Below are 14066 nucleotides of genomic sequence, written 5' to 3' on the forward strand. Positions count from 1 at the left end.
GGCATGGTGGTCCCAAGGAGATGCTCCTTACATCAATCTCGTCCAGTGTCCCCTCCAGGTACCTCCGCACCTGGGAGTTGATCTCAGCAATCTGGATTTCATCCATGGGATCGTAGTTCACAAGGGTGCGGTTGGCCTTGGAGGAGGATGAAGAACATGTCAACGAGCTCCAAATACCTGAGCCCGACAGGGGCAGGAGGGGGCATTCTGAGAATCAAGGTGGAGAGGTTTGGGCACAGGTCCTGGCCACCTAAGCCAGCTCCATTCCCTTCACCATCAGGTCCTGGCCAGGTGCTCGGGTCACAGAGGGACAACTGGGTCTTGGAGGGAAGGAAAGCCACCTGTCATGAGCTTGCCACTCCAAGCAAAGGGCTCTGCTGGCTGAGTCTCAGGAGACTCTAGGCTGACAGCCATGGGCGGGAGGTGGCTGCCTCTGCCTTGAGACACCTCCCCCCCACCCATGAGGAGGCCCAGGCAAGCCACCAGAGGTCTCCTGTCCCCACCCTCTGCCCTCAGGGCTCTATGCTGCTGCCCCTCCCCCACTGCCCAGTAAGCCCCACCTCCTCTGACCTTGACCATCATGCTATCTATCCCTGCCCTACCTGCCTGGCACCTGGCCCCCTGCCCCTCATCTTCCTGCCAACTGTCTGCCTCTGCTCCCTGATATCTGACACCCCTGCCCACATCCTCCTGCTCTTCCAATTTCCCTGCCCACCAGGCATCCCTGGCTCCTTAGCCCCTCTGACCCCAAAGTCTCCCTGCCTACTTGGCCCTCCTGGGGCCTGTCCACCCAATCCCTCTGCCCGCCTGGTACTGTGACCACAGTCCCTCCAGCACTCCGGCCAGCCCCTCACCCAGCCACCTGCCTCCAGCCCCTTACCAGGCTGTCGTGGATGGCCAGCTCCTGCTTGAGCAGTGCCAGCTCCTTCTCCAGGTTCTTGACCATTCGCTGCCAGGGAAACACAGTTTGGGACGGGGCAGGGAGGACAGTCAGAGAGGCCATTCTGCCTCTTCCACATCAAGCCCACAGTTCCCCAACCTGTGGCCGGACCTCCTGGCCCCTCCTGGTAATCCATGGAGTGTGATCTCAGCATCTGGACAATTCCTTCCCCGCCAGTGACTCTTTCCCAACTGGGGTGAGTTTAGGGCCTTCGGGGGCCTCACAAGTCCCTGGCCTCTGCTTCTTTCAGCAGACAGAGGAGATTTAACAGAGTGAGCACAGGCACCCACAGGGCAACCTCACACCTCAACTTCCAGGAACTTCGGGTTACTTCCAGTCTACCAGGGTGAAGGCCTTCTCATTGCAGCCCGCTGCCTCCAGGAGGCTCTCCACGCAGGCGTACCTTTTACCCTCATCCTTCCCAACCACTGCACAAACATGTCACATTCCCTGCTGATAATCATGTATGCCACCTCCAAAGTTTTGCTGTTACAAACAAGGCTGCACAACATTTTTGTACTTACATCTTTGTGTCTTTATAGGTTTCTGTAGGATAACACAGGCTCTTTGTGATCTGCCCCCATTAACTCTTCCCTACCGTTCTCCTCCAAGCTCATTCCACTCCTACCAAATTGGCACACTCCCGCCTCTGCACTGCCTGTCCCCGCTGCCCAGGACACTCTTCCCCCAGGTGTTGCCCTGGCACACCCCCACACCTCCTTCAAGTCTTTGTTCAAAAGCTCCTAAATTAGGCACATTTCAATCACTCGATGTAAAACTGCAGTTTTACATACTCCCCACTCCCACACCACTCTTTTTTCAAATCTTGCTCTAATTTTTTTTATAGCACCTATCACCAACACACCCTAGAGCAGTGTTGTTTGACAGTTCTTCCTGTAATGATGGAAATGTTCTATATCTGTGCCCTGAGTTACACGTAGCTACTGAACCCTGGAAATGTCATTAGGGTGACCAAGGAAGTGAACTTTTAATTTTATGTAACTAATTTAAATAACCCCAAGCGAGTAGCAGCTACTATACTGGATGGTGGAGCTCTAGAACTTACCTATTTCTTTTTTTTTTTTTTAATATTTTTATTTTTTAATTTTTATTTATTTATTTATTTATTAGCGTTTATTTATTTTTGAGACAGAGAGACACAGAGCATGAACAGGGGAGGGGCAGAGAGAGAGGGAGACACAGAATCTGAAACGGGCTCCAGGCTCTGAGCTGGCAGCACAGACCCTGACACGGGGCTCAAACTCATGGACTGTGAGATCGTGACCTGAGCTGAAGTTGGCTGCTTAACCGACTGAGCCACCCAAGTGCCCCTTTTTTAATTTGTTTTTAAATTTATTTATTTATTTTGAGAGAGAGAGAGAGCAGGGGGAGAGAGAGAGGAAGAGAGAGAATCCCAAGCAGGCTCCACGCGGTCAGTGCAGAGCGCAATGTGGGGCTCCAACTCACAAACCATGAGATCGTAACCCAAGCTGAAATCGAGAGTCAGATGCTCAACCAACTGAGCCACCCAGGCACCCCTTTAAACATTTTTTAAAGAAAAATTGTAGGCATGCATACCTCATTTCATTGTTCTTTGCTTTACTGAGCTTCTCAGATACTGTTTTTTATAGATTGAAGATTTGTGGCAACCCTGAATCAGGCAAGTCTATCGGCACTATTTTTCCACAACATTTGCTCACTTTCTGTCTTTGTGTTACATTTGGTAACTTCTGCAGTATTTCAAATTTTTCATTATTATTTTATTTGTTATATTATCTGTGATCAGGGATTATGAGTCACTGAAAGCTCAGACTTGGGGTGAAGTAGGCTCCATGCCCAGCATGCAGCCTGACACGGGGCTTGAATTCATGACCCTGAGATCAAGACCTCAGCTGAGATCAAGAGTCAGACACTGAACTGACTGAGCCACCCAGGTGTCCCAGCAATAAAGTATTTTTAAATATACTTTAAATATACTTTAATATACTTATTAAAAAATAAGGTAGGTGCATTGTTTTTTTAGACATAATGCTATTGCACACTTAACAGACTACAGTATGGGGGTGCTGGGTAGCTCAGTCAGTTAAGCATCCAACACTTGATTTCAACTCAGGTCATGACATCACAGTTTGTGAGATTGAGTCCTGCATCAGACTCCATGCTGACAGTTCCAGAGGCTCCATGGGATTCTCTCTCCCCGTCTCTCTTTGCCCCGCCCCAGACTACTGTATAGCATAAAAGTAACTTTTACAGGCACTGGGAAACCACAAAACTCATTTGACTTGCTTTATTGTGATATTCACTACATTACAGTGGTCTAGAACTGAACCCACAATATCTCTGGAGGTATGCCTGAATATTTGAGGTGTACAACATGATATACACACACATAGTAAAATGATTACTATAGTCAAGTTAGCTAACATATCTATCTCCTCACCTAGGGACGATTTTTTGTGTGTGGTTAAGAGCATCTGAGATCTACTTTCCCAGCAAAGCTCAGATGATGGTTAGCATTTTTGAGCAATAAAGCATTTTTTAAATACAGTATACGATATGGTATTATTTTTTGAAAAAATGTTTAATGTTTATTTTTGAGAGAAAGAGACAAAGCACGAGCAAGGGAGGGGCAGAGAGAGGGGGAGATACAGAATCGGAAGCAGGCACCAGGCTCTGAGCTGTCAGCACAGAGCTCAATGTGGGGCTTGAACTCACAGAGTGCAAGATCCTGACCTGAGCTGAAGTCGGACGCTCAACCGACTGAGCCACCCAGGTACCCCTACAATATGGTATTATTAACTATGGTCACCATGCTGTACTGAACTGGGGATAAGATAAGATCCCCAGAACTTATCCATCCTATAAATGAAAATTTGTGTACTTTGACCAACATTTCCCCTTTCCTCAGCCCCTACCCCCACTCTTGGTAACCACCACTCTACTCCCTGTTTCTGTGAATTTGACTTTTTAGGTTCCATATGTAAGTGAGATCTTGCAGTATTTTTCCTTCTGTATCTGGTTTATTTCACTTGGAATAATGTCTTCTAAGTTCACCAATGTTGTTGCAAATGGCAGGATCTAGATTCACTTCTTTTATTTTTTTTTAAGTTTATTTATTTAAGTAATCTCTACACCAAATCTGGGGCTCAAACTCACAAATCCGAGAGTAAGAATTACATGCTCTCCCTGGGGCTCCTGGGTGGCTCAGTCAGTTGAACGTCCGACTTCAGCTCAGGTCATGATCTCACAGTTGGTGAGTTCGGGCCCCGCATCGGGCTCTGTGCTGAAAGCTCAGAGCCTGGAGCCTGCTTCCGATTCTGTGTCTCCCTCTCTCTCTGCCCCTCCCCCCCACACGCTCTGTCTCTCTCTGCCTCTCAGAAATAAAGAAAACTAATAAAAAAAATTTTTTTTAAATAGAATTATATGCTCTCCCGACTAAGCCAGCCAGGCTCATTTATTTCTTATATTTATCGTATCTCTCTCTCCCACCCCCAGTAGTCAGCTCTTTGAGGACACAGATTTGTGTTTTTTGTATATTAACACACTCCAGGTGCTTCAAAAAGTGCCTGGCACATGGTAAGTGCTCTATAGATTTTAGGTGAATGGATAAATGACATATTTCTAGAAACAGAATTGCTGAGTCATTTTACATTTGATGGATACTGTCCTGTTGTCTTTCAAATGAGAGGCACAAGGGATTTTATGCTGAGAACCTTCTCTGTGAACAACAGGGCGTTCTTCAGTTGTCAAAAAATGGCCACTGGAGGGAGCCCCTGACAACTGGATCCTGGTACTGGTGACCAGGGCTGTGATCAGTCTGCAGCGAGAGGTGACAGAACCCTGGCATTCTGGTGTCTTTGTGGCAATTCAGGGCACAAAGCCTAAGACTCAAAGCACATGACCAGGGTCCAAATCCCGGCTCTGCCCCTCTGGGAAGCCCCAAGAGGTTCTCCTTCAGGTAGACTTCCTATGAGGTCAACGGGAGAGGCTTGGTGGCCAAGCCCCTCCCCTCAGCTGAGGGATCTCAGTTCTAAAAAATACATCATGACGCCGCTAGGGAAAGTCAGGCTGTTGAGGGCCTCCAGCTGGATGACTGTCCAGTGTGGCATGGGGAGCCAGGCTTAGATCTCTGGGCCAATCAGGTGATGTGAGGAAATGGGTCATTGGCTCCCCCTGTAACCAGCCTCCATGTCACATCCTGAGACCATAGGTGCTTCTCCTCATGCCTGGCAGACTCGCCCTCCTGTACCGAATGGAAAGAAGCTGCTTGGAAACACAGGGCTGGAGCACCAGACCCCACAGAACAGGGCCTGGCAGCACCTCCTGGCTGACCAACTCCTTTTTTTTTTTTTTTGTATCTCAGATGGAACACAAACCTGACCAATGCCTTTAAAGATCAGGGACATTTTCTGGATGGAACTAATGCCTTGGAAACAGCACAGACTCAAGTAAGTTCCCTGACGGTCAGGGGTTTTCATCATAAACATAATGAGGATAATTCAGCGCCTTCTGTTTAAGTAGCACACCAGGCTAGGAGCACCTCTCCACTCGGGAAACTTCCCTGGTTGACCCCACTGCAGCCTGCAGGTATGATCTTCTCTCAGCAGAGCAGAATATCAAGTGTTTGTCTGCTGCCTGTTTACACCCAAGGCTCACAACCTTTATACCACCTCACAGAATCACAGACTGACAGAGTACGAGGGTCACCTGGAGGTCATCAGTCCAGCCTCCTAGTCCATAGGTGAAAACTCTGAGGCAATTCCACAGAAGCTACCCCATGGTCCAGAAATCAGGCATCTATACTGAAGAGGGCGCTAGAAATAACACAGGCAGACTGGCTGTGGTCTATGGAAGTCGGCAGCCCAGGTAATTTTCCATGCCTCTCTCAAGAACTCATGCTTATAAATGCTTATCATTTTTTAAGTTTACTTATCTTGAGAGAGAGAGAGAGAAAGAGAGCATGAGGGACAGAGAGAAAGGGAGAGACAGAAAATCCCAAGCAGGTTCTGCCCTATCAGTGCAGAGCCCGATAAGCTCTTTTTTAATTAAAAAAAATTTTTTTAATGTTTTTATTTATTTTTGAGACAGAGAGAGACAGAGCATGAGCAGGGGAAGGACAGAGAGAGAGGGAGGCATAGAATCTGAAGCAGGCTCCAGGCTCTGAGCTGTCAGCACAGAGCCTGACGCGGGGCTCGAACTCACAGACTGCGAGATCATGGCCTGAGCTGAAGTCGAACACTTAACCAACTGAGCCACCCAGGCGCCCCTTAAATTTTTTTAATTAAAAAAAATGTTCATTTTTTAAGTAGGCTTTGCACCCAGCATGGAGCCCATTGCAGGGTTTGAACTCACAGCCCTTGAGATCAAGACCTGAGCTTAGATCGAGAGTCAGACACTTAACCGACTGAGGCACCCAGGTGCCCCCCCCACCTTTTTAAAGAAATAAAACACTGCAGACAAATATGCAGCCCCTATGTACCTCTCTCCAAGTCCACCACCCCCCCGACATCCCAGAGGGAACCCCCAGCCTCAGGTTGGTCTTTTCGCCCCTGCGTTTTGTTGTTGCTTTTTTTTTAATGCACACACATGTATCGATGAACGATATTCAGTTATGCTTCACATGTGTTTAGACAGATGCTACCATTTGGCCCGCTTCAATCCCGCTTGAGATTATCCAGCTGGCAGCTCGAGCCCTGGCTCTCTCCCTCCCTGACTCACTCAGCTCCTCTCTGGTGAAGGGCTAGCGGTCCCGTGCCCAGCTGCTCACTAGTACAATGAGCAGCACAGGCACCGTTCTGCCTCGAGGCTCTTCACGTACATATGTGGGGAATGCCTCCAGACTGTCCACCGGGAAAGGGAACACTGCTGACCCATACAGCGAGCAGCGCGCTAGCTAACATTTACTGAGCATTCACTCCACGACAGCACTGTGGGAAGAGGTTTCTCCCCATTGTATGATTCTCCACAGCCTCTCTTAGAGAGTGGATTCTGCCACTCCCCCAATTTACTACTGAAGAAATGGTGGCTTACTAAGAATAAGTATCCTGCTGAGGCTGTACAGCTGATGGAAGGAAAGAGCAGGTTGCTGAACCCCCAATGTGGGGGCCATGGCTCTTAACTACTGTGCCAGTGGTTCTTGAGTGTGGCCCCGGAAGAGCAGCAGCAACAGCATCTGGAAACTTATTAGAAACGTGAATCCTTAGGCCTCACCCTTTGGCCAATGGAATCAGGAACTCTGAATGGGTTCAGTGACCTGCGGTTCCAGAAGCCTGCCTAGAGGGGCTCCTGGGTGGCTCAGGCGATTAAGCGACAGGCTCCAGGTTTCCGCTCAGGTCATGATCTCACAGTTCCTGAGATGAAGCCCTGTGTGGGGCTCTGCTCTGATGGTGTGGAGCCTGCTTGGGATTCTTTCTCACCTCTCTCTCTGCCTGTCGCCCCCTCACATTCTCTCTCTCAAAACAAACAAACATACAAACAAACAAACATTAAAAAAAAAAAAAAGAAGCCGGCCTGGGGTTCTGCCACCAGCTCATGTCTGAGAGCCACTGCTCTAACCCACCCCCCTCCTCAACCTCCAAACCATGGGTTAGTTACACAGAGCCACGGGGACCACTATTTTCCTTTAGGATTTGGAATCTGGAAGGTTTAACTACTTTGTCATGAGCTCAGGGCACGTACATGCTCCTGTCTCTGGTAACCATGATTCCACAAGCATCCTGAAGGAAAATGAGGTAAATGAGTTTTTACTTTACAAGAAGTTGCCAGGATGCTCTCGAAAGCAATTTTATAGATTATGCTCTGGCCAGGAACAGACAAAGGCTCTCGTTTCTGCACGTTCTCGCCACCACTCTGCATTGTGGAAACGTGCTAATTTTTGCTAGTCTGAGGGTGGACTTTCACTAAGGTTTCAACCTGCACCTCCCTGGTGGTGGTGCTGAGCGCTCCTTCTGATCGGTCAGCTGTGCTTGCTGAGAGGGATCACACAGGTCGGCAGCAAAGAGGTTCCGTAGCGTTATAACCAGAGGAGTCTGAGAGATGGTCCACACTGACTGAACTCTGAAACAGCTCTAAGGAACTCTCATATAGAAGCCCAGGGTAGTCAGAGGCCCTGAAGTCTCACACATGAACTGGGTGGGGACCTGACCTGGTCCTTTCACCTGTGTGGTGGCCCCCAAGTGGGGGGGTCTCCAGGGGCTCTGAAGACTCTGGCCTGTCCCAGAGTGGAAAGGGACTGACCCGGGATCGCACTGAGGCAGGAAGGGAAGACAGGCTTGTGTGACCCAGGCAACAAACCCACACACCTCCACGGTGAGACATCTGCCCACAAACCCTTTACTACCTCAGCATCATACTTTTCGTTGATGGCAGGCTCAGTGGTGACCAGCTTCATCCTGCTGGCAAACCGCAGTGAAGACAGCTGAAAAACAGATCAGACAGCCCTCTATGTCTTTGGCCAATTGCTTATGAATAGAGATATTTTCAAAACAGGCCAAAGGAGTCCACTAGGAAAGATGAACTTCTGCATATAAGTCTACTCCAATGTGAAGTGTGGGGTCTCCTTGGGGGTTCCACCCAAGTCCCTCTGGAGGGGCAGCCAGGCAGGGGTAATTATGGCCGCAGGCCCAGGAGGCAGCCACGTAAGTAGGCACTTGAGAAACAGCCCCGGCACTGTGCCCCACTGCACCGATGTTACACGACAGGTGGAGGCCTGTCCCTTGGCAACGAGGAACTGCCAGTGGTAGCACAGGGCGGGCCCTGAGATCCCAGCCTCACACGATGGCGGGCTGTCGCAGGGCCCCGAAACAGGGGGGCGGGCCTGGGGGAGGGCCACCCAGAAGTGGCCCAGAAGAAGGCCCAAAAGTGCTCTTCAGTCCACCCTGGTGATTAAGAACCCTACCGCTGACCCACCACGCGACCTCAGACAGGTTTTGTAGCTTCTCTGTAAAGTCAGGGAGACTTCATGAAGAGGTGGGTGGTGTGCTCTGGATAGAGCTGGCAGGAGGCCCTCCGGAGGAGGCCCCTGTCACTAGTCGGAGCTGCTTCTGTGTGGGGTGGATTCGGACTCTCCTGCTCCAAACAGCAGCGAGTGTGGCCACGACCCCCTCGCTGTGTTTACTCCCACACATACGTGCAGCGGCACTGAATAAAGCAATGTGATCCATGACAGGAACACTGTCAAGGTTTTAAAGCTTTTGGAGAAGAGACTCATTAGCTTCCACACCCCAATATGCCTTCGTCCCAACCCCCTGAGGCCCCTCCAGCAGCTCCTCTGGGCTCTGTGGGCACCGTCCTGCGTCACAGGACGGGATGGCGGGGTACCAGCAGAATGGCTTTCTATGCGGTGACCATCTCAGGGGTGGGAATGAGAGAGAGGGGCCTTCCACCGTCTTGGAGGGCATTGCTCAACAAGGCAGTCAGGAGGCCCAATTTTCATATGGCTCCTCTCGGGGTTCACTTGTGCTTTGTTATACTATGTGGTTCCTGAAGCCTTCCCCCGCTGGGGATGCTGCCTGCACGTCAGTGGGAGCTCCCTCCCCGGCCTCCCAAGCCCCAGGGCACTCTCTCTGGAAGCTGGGATGGTCCCTGATGCAAGAAACTGGGAGGCCCTGCAGGAGCATCTTGCCCTGCAGCGTGCCTGGAAAGGACCTGTTTCACCTAAGTGGATTCGCCAGATGACTGAGGCTTGCCTTAAACATCCACACCTGACAAAACGTCTATGGAGTGCTTTCCAAATCTGTCTTATTTATGATGAGTGGCCCTTCAGAGGAAGAAGGGAAGCCTCAACCGGAATGCCCAGTTGTGTGAGCTCACCTGTGTCACTGCCTCAGCCATTAGAGCCCATATTCCTGCCTCTGGGTCTCCTAAGCTTGTCCCCTCCCAGGTCCCCTGGGTCCTGCTGCTGGGTTAATCTTCGTGAGTCACAACTCTGGCCACAGCCCTCCCTGCTCAAACCCCATGACACCCCAGCAACCAACAGAACAGCCAAGGCGGCACCCTGGCCGCCAGGACCCGAGCAGCCTCTGGAGTCTTTTCTCCCCCTTCTCCTTCCTGAACACCACCCTCCACTCCCCCTGCAGCAGCCAGGTGTTCCCGGCATGGGCCACACCATCAGGCCCACAGTTGCCTCTGCCAGAAGCATCTCTGCTTTCTTTTTATTTTATTTGTTTTTAAATGTTTACTTATTGTGAGAGAGAGCGCGCACACGTGCGTAAGGGGCAGAGAGGGAGAGAAAGAATCCCAAGCAGGCTCTGTGCTGTCAGCACAGAGCCCGATGTGGGACTTGAACCCACAAGCCATGAGAGCCTAATCCTGAACCAAAACCAAGAGCCAGCCACGTAACGAATTGAGCCACCCAGGCAACCCGCCTCTCTGCTTTCTGTACCACCAACCCTTTAAACCCAGCCAGCTCGGTGCCCACCTTCCTCACCCCACTTTCAGGAAAAGTACCTTTTCCTCTGATGGATTCTTTCGTCCAGACCTCTCACATTACTCAGGGCCATGGCAAGGAACTCTGAGGCGTGAGGCCACGTATAAGTCACCTCTACCGAGCTGCTCTTCCCGCCCCCCCCCGCCCCCACACACACAGTATGTGCTCAATGCCCATCAGTTTGCACCAGCCTCATAACCACAGCCCGGAACCCTGTGGTGCTTCTAAGATTTTTCAGCGTGTAATTATGAAGAACAAGAAATCAGCTGCCCTAGATCCCAATTCACAGGAGCAGCACCGTGGGAAGCATAGTCCTTGCCCCCACAAAACCCTCTTCATATAGACTCCCACGCTGCGCCTGCTCCCTGCCTTGCCTCTTCCTCAACACAGCCTCTGCCCCTTGGTACTTGGTATTTGGATCCCGCAACAATTTTGGTTGATTCGGTCCCCGGATCTCTTCCCTCTTGACAATATCTATGGCCCAGTACGCCAGCTTAGCCAGCCCGGAGCCAGCCTTACCCAGCCCTGGAACCCACGAGAAGGGATTCCAACCAGGCCGCCTCGGCTATCTTTACGTACCGTCTCTTCTAACTGGGCGGCTTCTCCATAGATGTTTGTCAAGAGAACCATATTGCAATTTCCCCCTGCAGAAAGCAGGACACAGAAGGGCCATGAACCATGTGGGTATTCTGCCAAGAGATTCTTTTAAGGCTGGTGGGGGTCTGCTATGGGTTGAGAGTTTGTGTCCTGACAAAATTCCTATGTTGAAGTCCTATCCCCAAGTGTGATGGTATCTGGAGATGGGGCCTGGGGGAGGTGATCAGGTTTAGAGGAGGTCCTGAGTGCAGAGCCGCCATAATGAGATTAGTGCCCTTATATGAGAGAAAGAGAAAGACCAGAACTCTGTCTCTCTTTCTGGTCCCTTTCTCTTTTCTTTCTTGCTCTTTGCCGTGTGAAGGCACAGAAAGAAAGCAGCTGTGTATGAGCCAAAAAGAGCCCTCACCAGGAACCATCCATCCTGAACCTTGATCTGGGACTTCCAGCCTCCAGAGCTGTGAGGAATAAATGTCTATTGTTGAAGCACTCCAGACTGTGGCGTTTTGTTACAGCCACCTGAGCTGACTCAGACAGAGTCAGGAGGGACATGCCCAAGCATGTGTGAGACTGGAGGAGAGCAGGGAAGGGGAGAGGCCACTGGATGTACCTAAAAGAGGAGCCGGGGGAACAGCAGAGGAGAGATGGCACGGGGCAGGGGAGAGGGCTGTGGGCCGGGGCTTTGCTACTGGTGGCTCTCAACTAGTAATCAGACACCCAAGACCGTGCCATCAGGCGACACAAATATGACAAACACAACCCCCGTTCCTCTGTCAGGGAGGCTGTGGGGGAAGAGAAGGAGGCATGACAGAGACCCTCCACCTGGTCACCTTGAAGGCCGTGAAGGATTCTGTCAGGTTAGGGATGAGGGGAAGTGAGAAGGTAGTCCCAACAGAGGCCAAAGTTTAAGCAAAGCTTCTGAGGGAGCAGCACTGCATGCTGTGGGTGAAAGAGGGGACCATGCATGACTCTTACTTTTCAGCTGTGTCTGGGATCACAGTGAAAAGGTTCCAGGGAAGTGCCAGCTGCCGGAAGGGAGCAATTCCATTACCACCAGCAGCAGCTAGACCCGGCCTGGCCCTCCTCCCTGTGCATGGACCTCGCCCTCACCTGCCCTTACCTAATGAGTCCTTGAGGGCGTGGGTAAGCTTGCACTGCCGGAAGGGGATGTGCTCCCGCTTCTGGTCCCCAAGGGCAATGATGGCCTGCTCCAGGAATGACAGCGACTTGTTGATGTAGGTGGCTTCCTTCAGGACTCGGCCCTCAGACTACAAACCAAAGGTCAATTCCACTTCACACCAAATGGGGAGGCTGCCTCACTGGGAACATTGTGGGTGGGTGGCCAGGCTGGAGCCTCCTTTCCAGAGCCAGCTCTTTTCTCAATATCATGGGATTGTATTCCATCATGGCCTAATACTAATACTCACAGGAATGCTCATGCAAATATTCATGGGAACGCTCACGGGAATATGAATACTTCTGTGAATATTCACATGAATTCTCATGTAAGAGTCACATCAATATGAATACACACAGGAATGTTTGTGCAGACACTTGGGCAAATCATCCTGTGACTATCATACACATACAAACACTTAGCTGAATGCACATAGGAATGCTCACTGCATACTTGTGTGAATACTTATACTAATTCATGGCCAAGCCCATGAATAGCTGAGCTGAAATACTCATGGAAAGACTCATGTGGACACTCCTACTCATATGCAGAGAAATGTTACTACCAGCACCAAGCATTTTCTGAGTACTTATGGGGGGCTAGGCACCTGGCTAAGAATTTAGGGGCTGTCCTCTCATTTAATATTTACAAAAATCCTCTTAGGTAGGATGCAACTATAGTGCAGCTGTTTCCCTTCCACTAATTCCATCCCTCAAAGCTCCATGGGGTCATGCCCACATGCTCCACTGCGCCTAGCTCAGGGCTAGGCGCACAAATGCCCCATGAGGGACGTCCCATGTGCATAGGCACTGTGCAGGAAACAGGGCTGTGGCTTGACAAGGGATGTCCTGCTCCCACTTACCCCAGACTTTCCCAGCCTTTCTGAGCCCGCTAGATCCACCAAGTTAATTTTGGAAGTGATGTACTTTTCGTCTGATAAGGTCCTCGAATGAGCCTACAAAACATCCAAACAGAGGTTAGATGTCACAGGGAGAAGCTTCTAGTCTGCAGCAGGTCCAGTGGGACTGGGCTGTGCCTCCCCCCCATCCCCCCATCACTGGGCTATTCAAGGAGCTCAGACCCACCTCCACATAGATGGTGAAAATGCAGTGCGACCTGGATGAGTTTTTATTCATTGTGTGGGAGGCTATAATCCTGTTGGTCTCTCCCTGAAGAGGAGAGGAAAAGTAGACAGCATTTTGAAGAATTAAAACAATAAAGCATTTGGGTTATTTTCAACTATTCTGACAGGTATACAAGTGATTTCATGTTACTGCAATCAGACCTTCCAGAGATATCTCATTTATACACTAGTAGAATGGGAGACCAATTGGAGTCCAGACCTAGACTTTCACCCTCTGCTAGGGATGTGTGAATTTGTAGAGCTTTCTGAAAAGCCAAGTAGCAATAAAAGTCTTAAAAATGTTCATGAATATTGACTAACAATTAACCTACATACCCAATGATTAGGTCTATCTGTACAATGGAATGTTATATAGCCAGGAAAATGTTGACTAATTTTTTTTTAATAATAGAGAAATGCAGAATCCAAAATCATAACAAACTGACTTCAATGGCACATTAAAAGGATCATGTACCAGGGCACCTGGGTGGCTCAGTCAGTTAAGTGTCTGACTCTTGATTTTAGTCATGATCTCACGGTTCGTGAGTTTGAGCCCTGCATCAGGCTGTGCAGTCACAGTGGGAAGCCTGCTTGGGATTCTCTCTCTCCCTCTCTCTGTCTGCCCCTCCCCTGCTCAATCTCTCTGTCTCTCTCTCAAAATAAATTTAAAAACATAAAAAAAAAATTTTTTTTTGCACATTTAATCCCATCTTGGCATCTGCTTCTCAGAAGGCACAGACTAACATACTTTTAAAGGACTATTGAACAGACTGACATTGACTTCTCACTACTAATGATGGAAACC

General features: G+C 49.9%; 1 protein-coding gene and 1 long non-coding RNA gene across 4 annotated transcripts in view; one reads left to right on the plus strand and one right to left on the minus strand.

Moving 5' to 3' along the window:
* LOC122487204 overlaps window positions 1-14066 on the plus strand; it is a 97883-nt gene that overhangs the window by 70582 nt on the left and 13235 nt on the right. Inside the window, exon 5 of the long non-coding RNA XR_006298328.1 lies at window positions 5304-5388. This is a non-coding gene — a long non-coding RNA (uncharacterized LOC122487204). The remainder of the gene's footprint in view (window positions 1-5303; window positions 5389-14066) is intronic.
* The window catches only part of KIF9 (kinesin family member 9), a 54802-nt gene that overhangs the window by 23145 nt on the left and 17591 nt on the right, over window positions 1-14066 (minus strand). For all 3 annotated transcript variants that reach the window (XM_043587272.1, XM_043587273.1, XM_043587270.1), the window contains 7 exons: window positions 13224-13307; window positions 13001-13093; window positions 12082-12229; window positions 10947-11011; window positions 8280-8357; window positions 881-949; window positions 32-136 (listed from right to left, as the gene is read on the minus strand). In XM_043587272.1, the coding sequence (XP_043443207.1) occupies window positions 32-136; window positions 881-949; window positions 8280-8357; window positions 10947-11011; window positions 12082-12229; window positions 13001-13093; window positions 13224-13307 (642 nt within the window). The remainder of the gene's footprint in view (window positions 1-31; window positions 137-880; window positions 950-8279; window positions 8358-10946; window positions 11012-12081; window positions 12230-13000; window positions 13094-13223; window positions 13308-14066) is intronic.

The sequence above is a fragment of the Prionailurus bengalensis genome, chromosome A2, assembly GCF_016509475.1.
Source record: "Prionailurus bengalensis isolate Pbe53 chromosome A2, Fcat_Pben_1.1_paternal_pri, whole genome shotgun sequence".
Classification (NCBI taxonomy): domain Eukaryota; kingdom Metazoa; phylum Chordata; class Mammalia; order Carnivora; family Felidae; genus Prionailurus; species Prionailurus bengalensis.